This window comes from Ammodytes marinus (genome assembly GCF_949987685.1).
Source record: "Ammodytes marinus genome assembly, chromosome: 10".
NCBI lineage: Eukaryota > Metazoa > Chordata > Actinopteri > Uranoscopiformes > Ammodytidae > Ammodytes > Ammodytes marinus.
In genome coordinates, this window is record NC_137214.1 from 20,727,048 (window position 1) to 20,742,164 (window position 15,117).

Below are 15,117 nucleotides of genomic sequence, written 5' to 3' on the forward strand. Positions count from 1 at the left end.
TTTAAGAAGATTAAATGGTCTATTTTGCCTTTTCTATTTACCAAGGCTTGCTTATACCCTCAAAGCTTTCACTTACCAAATGGACAATGACAATAATATCCATCCACCCGATTCTGACAGGACCCACCATTAAAACATGGGTTACAGTCACAGTGATTGATGATGGAATCACACGTTTTCCCTGGGTTCACAGAATGACATGAATTAAAATGAATGGGGTGACAGACAAAACAGGAAAACCCAGAGGGGAACACAGTTTCCCCACAGGCCAAGTCATGCAGACCTTTTATCACACCACAGCTGAGAAATGCACTGAAAAAAAAGGTTTTAGCTGTTTTCATGCAGCTTCAACATAACATGTTTGATATTCTTATTAACCAAGTTAAGCTATTTTGGAATGAATATCACTTGTCCAAATTGACCTAATTTTAGACAAAACAACATCTTGAAACAATCATAGGAATAAAAGGAAATAAAGTATCTCACTCAGTAGCCAAATTCTTCTCACTAACAATAATGAGATTTTCAAACTTTTACTAAATCTAATCAAATTTGAATAATAATATTTTTTTGCAGTGCAGAAATAAAAAAAATTGCAATGTACCACAATCTAATGATAAACATTTAAATGAGTTGAAAGGATTCACATGATAAGGAATGTGACATTGATAGTAAAAAAATATTGAGCTGGGGCAAGACAATAAATGATTCAGGCAAGGTACAATACAAACATAATGACAATGAACTGCCGCAAATATAGGCTGTAAATCCTTTGACAAGTTGCTTCATGGAGATTGATTTTGCTGCCAAAAACCAGGCAGGGAAAACAGGAAGTTGAGAGTTCATTGTCAGGGCATGCAAACTACTGTAAGTCAATAGGTGCATTTCATCAGAAGGATCATTTATCTTGATGAACCCTAAAGATTTGTGGTCATTTGTTATCATCATAATAAAGAGGGACATTAATGACTGCTACGGCCCAATTCGAAAATGTCTTTCAGATGCTGGTGTCAGCGGCTGTACAACATGCATGTTTTAAATGACATCTCTAAGTAAATCCACTTAAAATCTCGTTCTTCATCAAGAGCAATAATGCAATTTATTAATTACATTTTAACGTGAAAGGCCTGATTGGATCCTTTATAAAGCTGCTCATGTGTCATTACAACTCAAACACACCAAAACGAGAAATCCTTGATTAAGAAATCTATCTGTATACAGATGGATGAGAAATGTATCTGTGTGTGTGGTCATAGTTGCATGCAGATGAAGGCATACAATGAAATGTGATACTAGTGAACTGTGTGTGGAGTTTATAGTAAAGTCCTGTCTATGGTAAGCTAAGCATCATCCTATTTATTAAAGCAAACATGACCGGCTGATATGCATCACAGCTCATACCCCCCAACAAATAATCTGACAACCAAACAGTTCTTGGCAGTCCTGCTTGTATGCTATGGCTACAACACCTCCTGGAAAGTTCTGAAGCAAATATTTTCCTTGGACCAAAAGCCATGTGTTTAAGTAAATTATTGTGTGACTGTCAGCATGTATATGTGTTTCCCACCATGTCTTTTCTTGAGCCTAACATGAGTTCCCCCTGTGTGTATCTTACCTGCAAAGCCGGATTTGCAGAGGCAGTTGAAGCCACCGGGGAAGTTCTGGCATAGCGCCCCATTCTTGCAGGGATTGGAAAGGCATTCGTTGATATCCCTCTCACAGGCCATCCCAGTGAAACCTTCAAGACAGGTGCAGGAGAAACCCCCTACCAGATTGTGGCAGGTGCCGCCATTGTGGCAGGGCGATGGCTGGCACTCATCAATGTCTGTCTCACATAGAGCTCCTGTATAACCTTGCCTGCAGCTGCAAGCATAAGGCTGCAGGGGGTGGTTGGAAACAAGGATCACTGGGTCACTTTCTTCTGTCTTCATATCAGGCCCGACACTGAGACGCCTCTTGCAGCTGCCTCCATTCTGGCACGGATTGCGTGTGCAAGGATCATGGTCCACTGCATCTATTTGCACCCCACTCTGTCTATATAAAATGTCTTTGATACTCTGGAAGAATGTAGCCACACCGCTGGGGTTTACATATTGTCCATGGCCCCGTTTTACAGCTGCCATTAGGAAAGTCTGATTATTGAGTTCAAATGCTCCATAAAGCAGCACCCCAGTGCCTAGTCCTGCTAGCTGAGAGTTGGCAATGCGTAAGAAGCTAAGGTAGTGATTGGTGAGGAAGCTTTTCACTCCTTGAGAGTTGAGTCGGATGATTATGCTGTTATCCACTGTGGCATTTGTAAAACCCATGAAGAGTACACGGGCTGTATTACTGACTGAACCGTGGACACCATCACTGCTACGGATGGTTAGCTCAAAAGATCCATCTGTTGAGCGGGCTTTAGAGTTAAGATTGCATGTTCCAGTTGGGATACTAAAGAGACCGGAGGATGGAGGGATGAGGGAGCAGTGGAACCTATCCTGAATATCAGGGTCTTGGGGTTTGACGTCTCCCAAAGAACCTCCAGGAAACATATTCCCAAAGTAGTGGACAAAGATTTCTAAGGACCTCGGCTCAGAGGGATTGTCATTCTGATCATTTATTTTGACATGAATTGTTCCTGTTGAGGACATCTGAGGCACACCAGAGTCTTTGATCACGACAGACAGGTAGAAGTCACTAAATTGTTCTCTGTCAATCTCCCGAGTGGTGGTCAACACTCCAGCTGGACTGAGGCTGAAGTAACTGTTGGCAGATCCAGAGCTGAGAAGGCTGAATAAGAAAGGGCCTTGGTTGGGTGCTAGATCTGGGTCAGATGCTGTTAGTGTTGTCACTGCAGTTCCAGCTCTCTGATTCTCCATTACCTCAGCAAAGGCAGTTGTCAAAGTTGGACCGTTATCATTGATATCTTCCAGATTCACAATCAAAGTGGTGCTTCCGGTTGCAGGAGGTATGCCAGTATCCACAGCAAGGACTGTAAGATTGTACACAGGAGTTGTTTCTCTGTCTAGCCCTGCAGCCACAGACACTTGGCCAGTTGTTGGGTTGATTGTGAAAACATTTTTCTCAAACTCAGGAGCAATGGAATATGAAAACCTGCTCCAGCTTGGGACAGAGTCTGAGTCCTCTGCACTCACAAAGACAACCAGACCACCCGGTGACAAACCTTCACTAACTTGCACGTCATACAGTTCTTGGGTGAAAACAGGAGGGTCGTTAGCGTCAAGAATTGTGATGTTCACAAACACTTCGTCGATATCTGCCCCGCGGATGCTTCCTGCGTTCTTTGCCAACACCTTCAGTGAAATTTTTTCATCTTTCTCCCGGTCTAGAGCACCTGTGACATAAATCTGTCCTGTTTTCCTGTTGATACCAAACCCCTTCTTTCTGCTCTTCCCAAAAATGAGGTAGTAAACCATTCCATCATTTCCTTGGTCTCGATCACTGGCAAACACCTCCCCGACCACTGTGCCTCTTGGAGCAGCTTCAGAGATTTCAAAGTAGTACTGTTTGGAGACAAAGCGGGGTACGTATTCATTCGCTCCCTTTAGCTGAATGTTGACATTGGCAAAATTGCATCGCTCCTCGTCTGGAACATTGAAGGCCTTTACTGTTAAATGGTAGACCTGCTTAGCCTCATAATCCAAGAAGCCCTGGGTGGTGATGATGCCTGTGTTTGGGTCAATAACAAAGAGGTCACTGTCTGATGACTGTATCACATAAGCCATGACAGCGTTAGCTCCAGAATCGCGGTCTGTGGCGTTCATTTTGACCACAGTTGTTCCACTGGGAACATTCTCCTGTACAATTGGGAAGTACTCGTCAGGATCAAACACAGGAGGGTTGTCATTCACATCAGTCACGTGTATTGTGACGGACACATAGCTTGATTTTGAAATCCAACCACCATCAGTGGCTGAAACTCTAAGCTCATGTTGATGCTTCTCTTCAAAGTCCAGAGGCTGAGCTAAGGACAACACTCCAGTTTTACCATTTAGTGAAAACAGACCCTTATCGTTGCCTGAAGTAATATTGTATGTAATAAGGCCATTCATTTCTTTATCTTTGTCTCTGGCAGATAGCGTCCTTATTGCTGTTCCCACAGCAAGACTTTCCGGTACAGTAGCTGAGATTTGGCTTTGTGAGAACTCAGGCGTGTGGTGGTTTTCCTCTGTGACTGCAATACGCACTGACATGTGCGATGACAAAGGAGGATTTCCTCTGTCACTCGCAGTGGTGTCAATGATGAACATTTTATTCATATCAGATGTAAGGGAGGAGGAAACAGTAATCCATCCACTTGCTTTATCTAGACTAAATTTATTAGAGCTATTTCCACCTGTTATTAAGTACTCAACCTCAGAATTAAGGCCAAAGTCTTTTTTATCATGTGCTACAACCCTAATCAGTTTGGTGCCAACCTTGACACTTTTAGTGACAGGAGTAAAGTAACTAGGCAAATCAAATTCGGGGGGATTATCATTGCTGTCGACAATGTTTACAATGACTGTTGTCTCACTCATCAAAGGCTTGACTGCCCGGTCTGAGGCAGTGACAATGAAGCTGTGGCGATTTATATTTATACTACTAGCACCTGTGGAGTTCTGATATTTTAATTGTTGCTTCACAAATATCTCCCCAGAGCTGGCGTTAATTCTAAAATATTCTGACTGGGAGCGAATGAAATAGAATATTTTCCCATTGAAACCCTCATCAGGATCTGTGGCAGACACCCTTGTGACAAGGGAGCCCACCTCGGTGAGCTCAGGGTAGTCCAGATAGTAAGAGGGACGACTAAATCTTGGGGCATTATCGTTAATATCCGTAATAAATATGGTAACATCTGTACTAACTGTCCAGCCAGAGTCATGGGCAGACACTTTGACAATGTAATGATCTGTGTCTTCTCTATTGAGTGGCCTACTTATTGTTATATCTCCTGTGTTTGGATTAATACTGAACGGAAGACTGCTATCTGTAATTGAATATCGACTAATGGCGTTAGAGCCAGCATCCTCATCTGTGGTGGTGACTCTGGTGACAGTGTAACCTACTGGAGCATTTTCAGCCACTGTAGCACTAAAGATCTTCGAAAACCTAGGAGCATTGTCATTCACATCCAGTACATTGATAAGCACTTTGACTGCTGTGCTTTTGGGTGGCAATCCCCGGTCAGTGACTTTGACTTTCAAACTGTACTGAGCCACCTTCTCCCGGTCCAGTGGCCTGGTGGTTCGTATTTCACCATTTGCTCTATTAATGCTAAAACTGTTCTCCTTGTTGCCATCAATGATGGCGTATTCAAGCTGTCCATTAGGCCCGCTGTCCAGATCAACAGCAGAGACCATCAGCACTGGCTGAGGTGAAAGGTTCTCCAGTATCTCAGCATGGGAAGGATCCTTATCAAACACTGGGTGATTGTCATTCACATCCAAAACAGTTATTTCCACTTTATCATAAGATGAATAAGGTGGGAAGCCCTCATCTCTGGCCTCAATCCAGAGAACATACTTCTGAATGTGTTCATAATCTAGTGGATGTCTGATAGACAACTCGCCTGATAGCTGGTCAATATGAAAGGCATTATCCAGGTTGCCACTGGCGATGTAATATGACAACGGTCCACCCCTCATAGAAGACCCGGATACCTTTGTAACAACATGGTTGGTCGGCTGACTCTCAGGGAACGTGAAAGCACGCTCCTTCAATTTGATAACAGGGAAGTTTCCTCCAGTAACAAAGCGGACGGTCACTGTAGTCGTATCCGTTTTGGGGTTAGATCCACCATCTTTTACTCGAACTGTAAGGGTAACTTCTGAGCTTCCAGTTAGCTTCTCGTTGGCGGTAATGGCACCTCTGACAGGGTCGATCTTGAACTTCTCAGAGTTGCGCCCAATCAGGGAGTAGTGCAGCTGGGCATTGGAGCCTGAGTCCTCGTCAGTGACAGTAACGGCAAAGACCAGGGACCCTAAAGACATAAACATATTGTTTAAATATGCAGACAATGCATTAAACTACATAATTAACATGTACATGTTTATAGTTTGTACGTAAAAGTAAAATCGCTCAATATAACAGTGAGCTTTAAATATAATTTTCTGTTCTCACATTTTCAAAATTGTATATGTTCTTTGAATAAGTTTGAGAGTTAAATATATCTACACAACATGCAGATTGCCCTATTTGAACAAAATCACAGTAACAGTTAGAACAGGTGCTGTACTTACCTGTTGCAGTAGAGGCAGGTATATGTGTGACATAGGGGTGGTGGTGGAAGCGGGGAGGGTTATCGTTGATATCGGCCACCGTCACAGACACGGTAGCAGAGCTGGACAAGCCTTGGGGCTGCCCTCCATCTGTTGCCACAACCAGCAGCTGGTAATTGGCCCTTTCTTCTCGATCCAGCAGGGAGCTGGTGATAATCTGTCCTGTAGCCGGGTTGATGGAGAACTGGCCGTGCCCTCCAGTAAGGCTGTAGCTGTAGCAAAGAAAGAGGAGATGTTTCAGTGAAAGCTTTTTGATTGCGATTTTACTGAATGTGAAAAGTGCATATATTAACATGTTTTTGATGTTGAATAATTATATTTTGATAATACACTACAAACTCACTGTTTTAGTCCATCACAGTTACATTGCTACTTCTAGTCTATTGAGCTTATTCAACTTCAAATGCATCATGAGCACACCTTATAGAACTGTGAGATAATAGCGTTATTGAAAATGTTTTTCTAATGTTAACACTGACCATTAGGAGCCATCAGTCATTCTTCTAACACAGTTTCTGTATATTGCTTGCACTTGAACTGCCAGTGACTGAATGGTCTTGTTCAGTACTGTCACATTGTGGTCTATAGAGGGCACTGTTTCAAGCTTCACAAAAGCTTACACAAATATATACTCAACAATGGTCACCACCATGTACTGGCGTGACATCAAATCAGTTAGTTTACTGACTGAGGCATCAAATTCATCTTGTCAAAGCAGCCACTGTTTTCTGCTTCTCTGCTCAAAGCTTCAGGATGCTTTCTCTGCTGAGGTTGGAAAGCTCCAGAATCCCTTATTAGATTAATTATATTCAATTCAATATACATTATTTTGTATATATACTGTTTTTCATAACAGTGTTTAAAATAAGGAGATAGAAAAAAGAAGGAATAACCTACAATAACTGTATCAACTATATTCCATACAATACAAGTACATACATACAAATGCAAAACATAAAGTACTATACATGGATACATACGATCACATGAACCGAGGGGCCACAGTCGTTGGCTTTCAAAGTTATATCATGTTTCACCCTGTTCTTACTCCAGCAGGACCCAGATTTAAATATAAACTGACACATACATGTACACACCAGTGCATATTTTGAAAGGGCTTCAGAAAGGCATTCCCCTCCAGAGATGCAACGACAAATTGTAGAAATATGAGAGCAGTGTGGATGCAAAGCTTATTTGGACAATATTAGCAACATAAACTGTCCATACAATCTTGTGGTCTCAACACAGTCCAGAGACCAGTCCGGATTTGGGAACTACATTTAATGGGCTGTGAGAATCAAAACTAACCGGTACTGGTCTACATTAAGGGCCTCAAACCCCCCTGATGCACAACTCTTACTGTCATAGACAATTAACATCCTCATTACCGTGTTTTGGGAAACTCGAGCGTGCTCGGTACCCCCCAATGTGCACCCAGTGGGGTTACTGAAGAGAGATGAGGGGTTGGACTTGAGTCAGTGTCCAGTTTAATAGAGACCGGCCAAAAGCTCTTACAAGCTCCCCCACGGAGGGGGCTGTGACTGTGTAAAAGCTGTCATCCAGCTTGAGAATCGCGGTCCAAACAATGACTTCGGGTGTTGACTAGAACTCTGAAATATGCTTCAAAACTCAATTAAAAATGGCAACATCGGCCTGTTCACAAATCCGGTGGTACAGTATTTGTATTACTGATGGTGTGAGAAAAGCCAAAACCCAGTCCAGTATGGTCCTGAAAGGGGATGTTCACACCAGGGAAGTAAAGCCACAAAAACTGACCTGATTACTCACAGTAGTTACTGGAACTGTTTAGAGTGTCAGAACTCCTCTGAGTTGTATACATGGCTAGTCTTGTGCATACCTTTAATTTTATTCATGGCTGTTATCAAATACAGTTTGAAATTAAACAGAGCAAATGATCTACTATTTCCTTTGAAGTCCATTGTAAAAATGAAAATTAATTAGTCATACTAATGACTAACATACTATTTTCGTACAAAAAGCATTTGCAGCAATGATAAGAGGTAAAAAGGAACAGTAGAACCAGATTAAATGCCCAGATGTTACCTTATAACACCATTGACGCCCACATCTGCATCGGAACTGTTGACTAGTAGCACATCTGTCCCAGTCGAGGCATTCTCCATGATGGTGGTGTGGAAGGTGGAGGAGACGAAAACAGGGACATTATCGTTCACATCGTTCACCACAACTGTTACCGTCCCCGTTCCACTCAGAGACGGAGAACCTGAAGAGGAAGAGAGAAAAGAGAAAGAAATTAATCTATGAGTGAGAATGTCTGTGCTCTTTTCCTTTTGTGAGCACACTTAAAAGAAGAAAAGGACACACTGCCTTAATGGCCAGCCCAGAAGCAACTCATTACACTTTCCATTCACATGACACAACTCCTATTTGTGCCACTGCAAGCTGGTAAAAAGGACCCAGTAACATGCAAGGGCTATTAAGGTCTCCCACACAGGTGACTTATTGTACATGACTTGTCATTGTCAGTGAGATCCACTCTGAACCAATTCAAACTCCCTACGAGGGCTCTGCCACCATATTCCTGTTGCATTTAATTCAAGCTAATTTCTCTGGGCACCGCTTTGGCTTTCCATAGGCCGCCGTCCTGCCACATCAACACACAACAGCACAGAACACATCAAAAAGGACTCAAAGTCTCTGAAACCAGATCTTTCAGACGTCCTTCCTGGGGTCTTGGACACTCATAGATTTAATTTCAACATCTATTTTAAGGTGCACTACACTGAGCGACTTAGTGTTTGGAATTTGACCGAGGAGAATTTTTAGCAAAAATCTGAGTCCCAGAGTGGGTGACGAAACGGGGCATGCAGGGACCTGGGGGGATGGATTGAAATCAATAGCAGATGAAAACAGGCCACAATGCAGAAAAAATAAATACAAATAAAAAGATCTGTCTTGCTTGAGCTGGCCTTTGTAATAATTCCTTAAATGGCATGCTGAACTGCCTGATCTAGATTCTAAACATGAACACAAGTTCACGGTTGTTCGTGAAAGTCACAATATGGGATTTGGGGACATCTTTAAAGGCTTGGAGGCTTATTCTGAGCCCTTAATTAGTTGCATATGTTTGCATTGTTTATAACGACGGAGGATGGCACCTGAGAATTGAGAAAAGCTGAGATCTGCAAGCTGTAGCCTACTAAGGACTTTCGCCAACTCTAACACCCTCCTGCAGCTCTCTTCGGGAATCTGAGAATGTTTCAACTATAATACACAAAAATAATAACATACACAGTCCCGAGCTTGTGTATCCTGTGCCTGTGTATTCAGCTGTTGAACACATCAGATGCTTGAACTTGCGTACCATGAGGGCCTGGATTAATAAGAGATAATAAAAACAGTTGGATGGTGGCCACCAAAATTCTCTCTTAAAAGCAGAGCTGTGCAAAATCAAAACATAAGGAATCTGAGAAAAGAGGTGTTGAGGATCAGACACTATGGCTGTATTCTTCAGAAACCGAGGTTATCCCAAATACGTAGATGATCAAATCAAAGCAAAATGAACATCACATTATTATATTTAATGCCAATTCTTCAGCCAAGTCAGATTGATTACCGTCCCTGCAGCAGCCTCATGAGATGATACGAGCACTGCTGATAAAATGACACCTTCCTGTAATACTGTATGTCACCGGAAGATGATAATACAGTTTACTTTTAGCAAAGCTGGCCGCACGGATGGATTGCCATGAAATTTGGTACCGACATTCATGGTCCCAGAATGGTGAATTCCACTGATGTGTGTGGCCCCTTGACTATTATTCTATATACTACTCAGCTTCACATTTGTGGTTTTGAAAACTGGATCGGTGGCTCTAACGTTTTCTGTACATATTTGTTAAACTATTTGATATATTATATTATCTTAGAGATATTGGATATATTATTATATGTATTATATTATAACACAATTTGTATTCTTTGTTTTGTTTCAATGCAGCTGTGCATATAGTTTTGTCTTTGGCAACAAGGGAGCTGTTTGAAAAAGCTATAAAAGCCCCATATAAGCATACACCATCTGACCAGCACAACACAGTCGGACACAGTTAGCAACTATCTGGTGAACTTAGTGGAGCATTAATTAGTTAGGAATTAATCCAACTGAGTGATAATGATGCTCTTTAAATTCAGAATGTGCAATCAAGCAACTGCTTGATACCAATTTCACCATATCAACTTAAAAAGGATGATATGCCAGTGTTGTGTTCACAGCTTTTGATACAAGCTCTGCAGCTGTGTTATATTGCTGACACTAAACTGTGACGTCCATGTTGACAGACAGGATAAATCTCTTTACAAAGATCAACAAATTAGAAAACTATTTTGGGGTTTGGTGACCACTGTAGCTTCTTACAGGCGGGCAGGGGATTTCTCACAAAATGAGAAATTAGATAGTTTAGTGTAATATGTATCAATTCAATGCCTGGCTTTACAATATTACACAGATATTCTAACATAAGTGTGTCATGTATCCAGCTTTTCTGGTCAGAACAGAAGTGGCTAACGTGTGTTCAGAATAAACAGAGCTGAATTCCAGAAGCAAAATAAATGATACAAACAGAGGTAAAAGTAAACAATTTTTACCCCCAAAGAGGTCTCTTTAGTGACTCATTACCAAAATGAGTCATGTCCTCTAATAAATTGCTGCCTTTTTAAGAAACCTTTCTTTCTAACCTAATAAGGCAACATTGCATTTTGAGATGATTATGTATTTCCACCTTTACAAACACTTGTGATTAAGAAAATACTGCTTACAAACAGAATACTCTGAATCATTTCGGAGTTATACAGGGATAACCGAGAACAAATATGGGTTCCCATGCAAATAATAAAGAGGAACAGAAATACAATCCAAGCGGAAAATGTAAATTGTGGTATATAATTTTGGTAGCATCTAGACCATGCATCCTCACAGCTCTATTATATAATCAAGGGCCACGACATATAGCTAAGTGCCCAAAGGAAAGTAGAAGGAAGGATTATTTAATCAACATCATACTTGATTGCGGCTCTCTAATCTACGTACACTTGAGCCTGCGGTGTGACACACGTTCAAGTGTGCAAAGTGATTGAATGTACATGAGTCATCATTCAGGTGGTTGTCATGGTAACAGATTGAAACAGCTCCTGCTCCTGCTCCTCTTAAGTAGATCCTCTTAATTTGAGGAGTGATCCGAGTCAGCAAGGTGTGTGTATCACTTTAAGCTAACAGGCGACAATATGCTGCTGCAATGCAAAGTGTGTTTGACAGTCAACAACTCGCAAAGACTGTTGTTGATCAGAGATAGTCAGTGCAGGCTGCCGCTGCTAAGAGGCTCTGGGAGCTAAGTGGCTTTGCCAACAAATGCAATCAGTTCCTACCAAGAGGCTGAGCGAATAAAGAAAACATTTGGTTTTGAATATCAAACCAGCTGCTTCTATATTTTTCTGAACTCAAACTGCCTTCTGTTGCACAGTGAGTGCGGTTGCTGCATTTCAATGGCATTGTTTCCCCACTAACAGCGGAAGGAGGCCAATCTTCAAATGCTAGCCCAGTGTGTGTGTGTGTTTGTGTGTGTTTGTCTATGGGTGTGGGTGTGTATGTAGAGCACACTGCCCTCCCATAAGGCATTTCACTTTTGCACAGGATGTGATGTCACAACCTGTTTACTGCCTCCGGAGAATGAACAACTTCCTCCGCCACCACTTGTAGTGACCTTTGACCTGCATTGCTTCTGGCACTAAATGCAACAGGGAGCCTGGGCCACAGGACACATGTAACTCCAGCTAATCCTAAGTAATCATAGAGAAAAGACACCCCATCCCCCTTTAGTGAAGACTTTAATGGCCCTCAAATACATCCAAAGCCCCCTGACGCTTCTCCGTGCAACCCTGAACCTATGCTGACCTTCCTCGACAATCGTGGGGTCAGACCGTTTTTTTTTTCACATATCTCTTTTGGTATCACTTCTCACAGCATCATGTGTGCCTCTGTGCAGCCCCCTGGACGTGCCTTCTTCGCGTCTTTTAGGCTCCCTGATATCACATATCCCCTGGCAGCTGTTTCCCCCCAAACCTGCTGTCAAATGTGTTAATAGCTCAAATCTATCTTGTTACATCGCACGGGCTGACAGATTTATTCATCAGGGAAACACTATATCTTAGCAGGTATGCAAATGTATGTAAATGACAGTTGTTTCAAATAGTTATAGTAAGGGTGAGACATTCATAAGATTCATATGATTGCCGGCTGCTAAATAACACGGTCAACATTGCAGCAGAGTATGTCGTCAGTTTCCGATACTCAAATTTCCTCTGAATACCATACCTGTAATAGAAAGAAAAACAAATCCAGAAGGTTTTATTTTTAACCTCCATCCCCTTCTTTTGTTTTGGGATGGAGTGACTCAACAGGAGAAGAATGCTCTCCAAGAGTGCTTAGCGATTGCCAGCATCTCCTCCAAACCGTTTTTGCTGGAATCTGGCAAAGCCCAGGGAAGAGTGTCCGGATCAATGATATAGACGACTAGCGAACGCGGCGGGTGTCACCTTGTGCGCCATGGTTCACGCTGAGAAAGGGGGTCGGCATTGCTGATACATACGGTGAAGGAATATGTCTAAATCTGGCAGTGCACAATCTGGCCCAACCGCTATACGACGAATGACATCATTTTGCCATGGAAAGAGAGCTGGTGGAAATTAAATTTGCAGCGGGAAGTCAGCTGCCTGGTGGTGGCTGCCATGCACTGTGGTTAGAAAACTATTTTTCCATTGGCAAACACAGTCCCCCAGACCCTTTATTGTTTTTTTCGATCTACGGTAGTTTTGTACATTTTAAACTTTTTATGAGGCTTCATACAACCCAAAGCCTGTTTCCTTTGCCTGTTGCAACAGCTGCATTTGGTGGTATGGACTCATGTCATTAGACCCCATGAAACAAAGCCAATTGTTCGCATACACAATGACTGAATTTGAAAAAATAAATCTTTGATTGAGGTACAAAAACATATCCAGGTCACTGCTTGTGCAAGTGCAACAGAAGAAAACTAGTGTGAGAATGTGCTCCATTACCATTATTCTTAGGCCCCTGTAATGTGTGGATCACTTTTTGGCCAAAACAGATAAAGCAATCAAGGCAGTACTGTCTGAAGTTTTTGCTGTGAGAGTAATCTTATTTCAAGGGGTTAATCTTAGGTCACTTAGGAAAGCAAACCGCAATGACCTGACACTAGTCTCCTGATGATTACAACCTCCCATCATCTGTGTATACCTCACACGGAGAGGTTATCAACATCGATTGCTCACAGCTCAAGATAAACTGTTTTCTTTTACACAAGCAATTTCGCTGTGGCTAGAAATAAAAAAGTTTTGGAAGCAAATACCACTCATCACTTACAGTCCAGACGAGTGCGTGTGTGTATATTTGATCCACGTACATCTCGGTTATTATTGCGCACGAGGAAATGGAGTTTGGATCCAAGGGAGCATGCACCCTCAATCAATAAAGAAAACAGTGGACCTTGTGGTTCTATGTTTCCATGCAGTGGGTTTTGCCCTAGAGAGCTGTGCTGGATTCACTGAGCTCTGAAGGGTTATGTATACCATAAAGGATAAGTCCGAAGCTAAGTGTGATAACCCTGTCTCCAGGATGAGGGTATTCTCCACGGGAACACATCAGAGCGATGGTATTTCAATAACTGTTTTTATCCTATGAGCAGCCACTCAACTATGCGATAAAGTAGGAAGACGCTGAGGTCAGTGCATCACATTTCACACAAAGCAACTTAATTTGTCGGGGACCTCAAAGTGTTCGAGCCCCACAAGGATTTCTCCCTGCCTTAATTGAATCTAAAAACGTCATTACCATTTAATTAAATGCAGCACATTTCCCCTCAGATCTGGGAATGACACATTTGGGGCAGTGACAACTAAAACAGCGTCCGTTCGTTTGATATTTCACAATAATCCCCAAGAACTTAAAGTGCTTGTTAAACTGGCGGTGGGAATGACATTCAATGATGTCTGCTAATATTTCATTGCTGTATCTGAGCTCAGCTCTTAGAGTCGTGGATCACGTTTAAAGAAAATGGGAGAACCCAAAATAACCCCAAAGAACTGGCGTCTAAAATAACAAGCTTTCCGGAACCTGGGACTATAAACTAGACCAGCTGACCATCTGTCGCCTTCTCTTCCATCCCAAAGATCTACAGACAGTTTTCCCCGTAAGCCTCTGAACCCAGAAAGTATTGTCTACCATAAACATATGGCAGGGTCTAAGCACCTTATTAGTGTACATTACCACCAGACAAATCACATTAACCTCCAAGAAGGTGCCCTGGACATACTCTCTGAACCGGAGGGGGTACAAATACATGTGATAATGACAATTAAGCTATCTGTTTTTTGACCGCCGCAGCTGCTATGAGTGCGCACACTGGTGTGAGCACTGCGGGGGGTTGATTTGAAGGAAACAGCAGGACTCACCTCCTGGGAAAGGCTGCGAGTTGCCCTGAGTTGCTCAGTCCAAGCCGTGCTAAGAAGAAGGTTTGCATGTCTCTGTTAGCACAAGAGTTAATCTCTTCCTTCAATATATAAATACGTATATATTGACTGATGTTTTATCGATAAACAGACACACACAAAGGGTAAAGCTGGGATGTCCAAACAACCGGGTTCATTAAACTGGGAAGTCCAGGACAGGTTGACTTAGGGAAGACGGATGAATGTGTAAATTTATGAGACAGCCCATCTGTAGCCTAAAGCTTAAGGCTAAACGGTTAATTACGGTTTATGGACTGCTGCTAGTTTGTGCTCTTAAGGGACAGCGTAAATA

The 15,117-nt window shown here is 42.2% G+C and overlaps 1 protein-coding gene across 1 annotated transcript in view; it reads right to left on the bottom strand.

Annotated features, from left to right (window-relative positions):
• Positions 1–15,117, bottom strand: part of fat4 (FAT atypical cadherin 4) — a 95,206-nt gene that overhangs the window by 13,992 nt on the left and 66,097 nt on the right. The window contains exons 7-10 of the mRNA XM_080035423.1: positions 8,328–8,508; positions 6,225–6,475; positions 1,616–5,965; positions 77–181 (exon numbers count right to left, since the gene is read on the bottom strand). Coding sequence (XP_079891549.1) covers positions 77–181; positions 1,616–5,965; positions 6,225–6,475; positions 8,328–8,508 — 4,887 coding nt within the window. The remainder of the gene's footprint in view (positions 1–76; positions 182–1,615; positions 5,966–6,224; positions 6,476–8,327; positions 8,509–15,117) is intronic.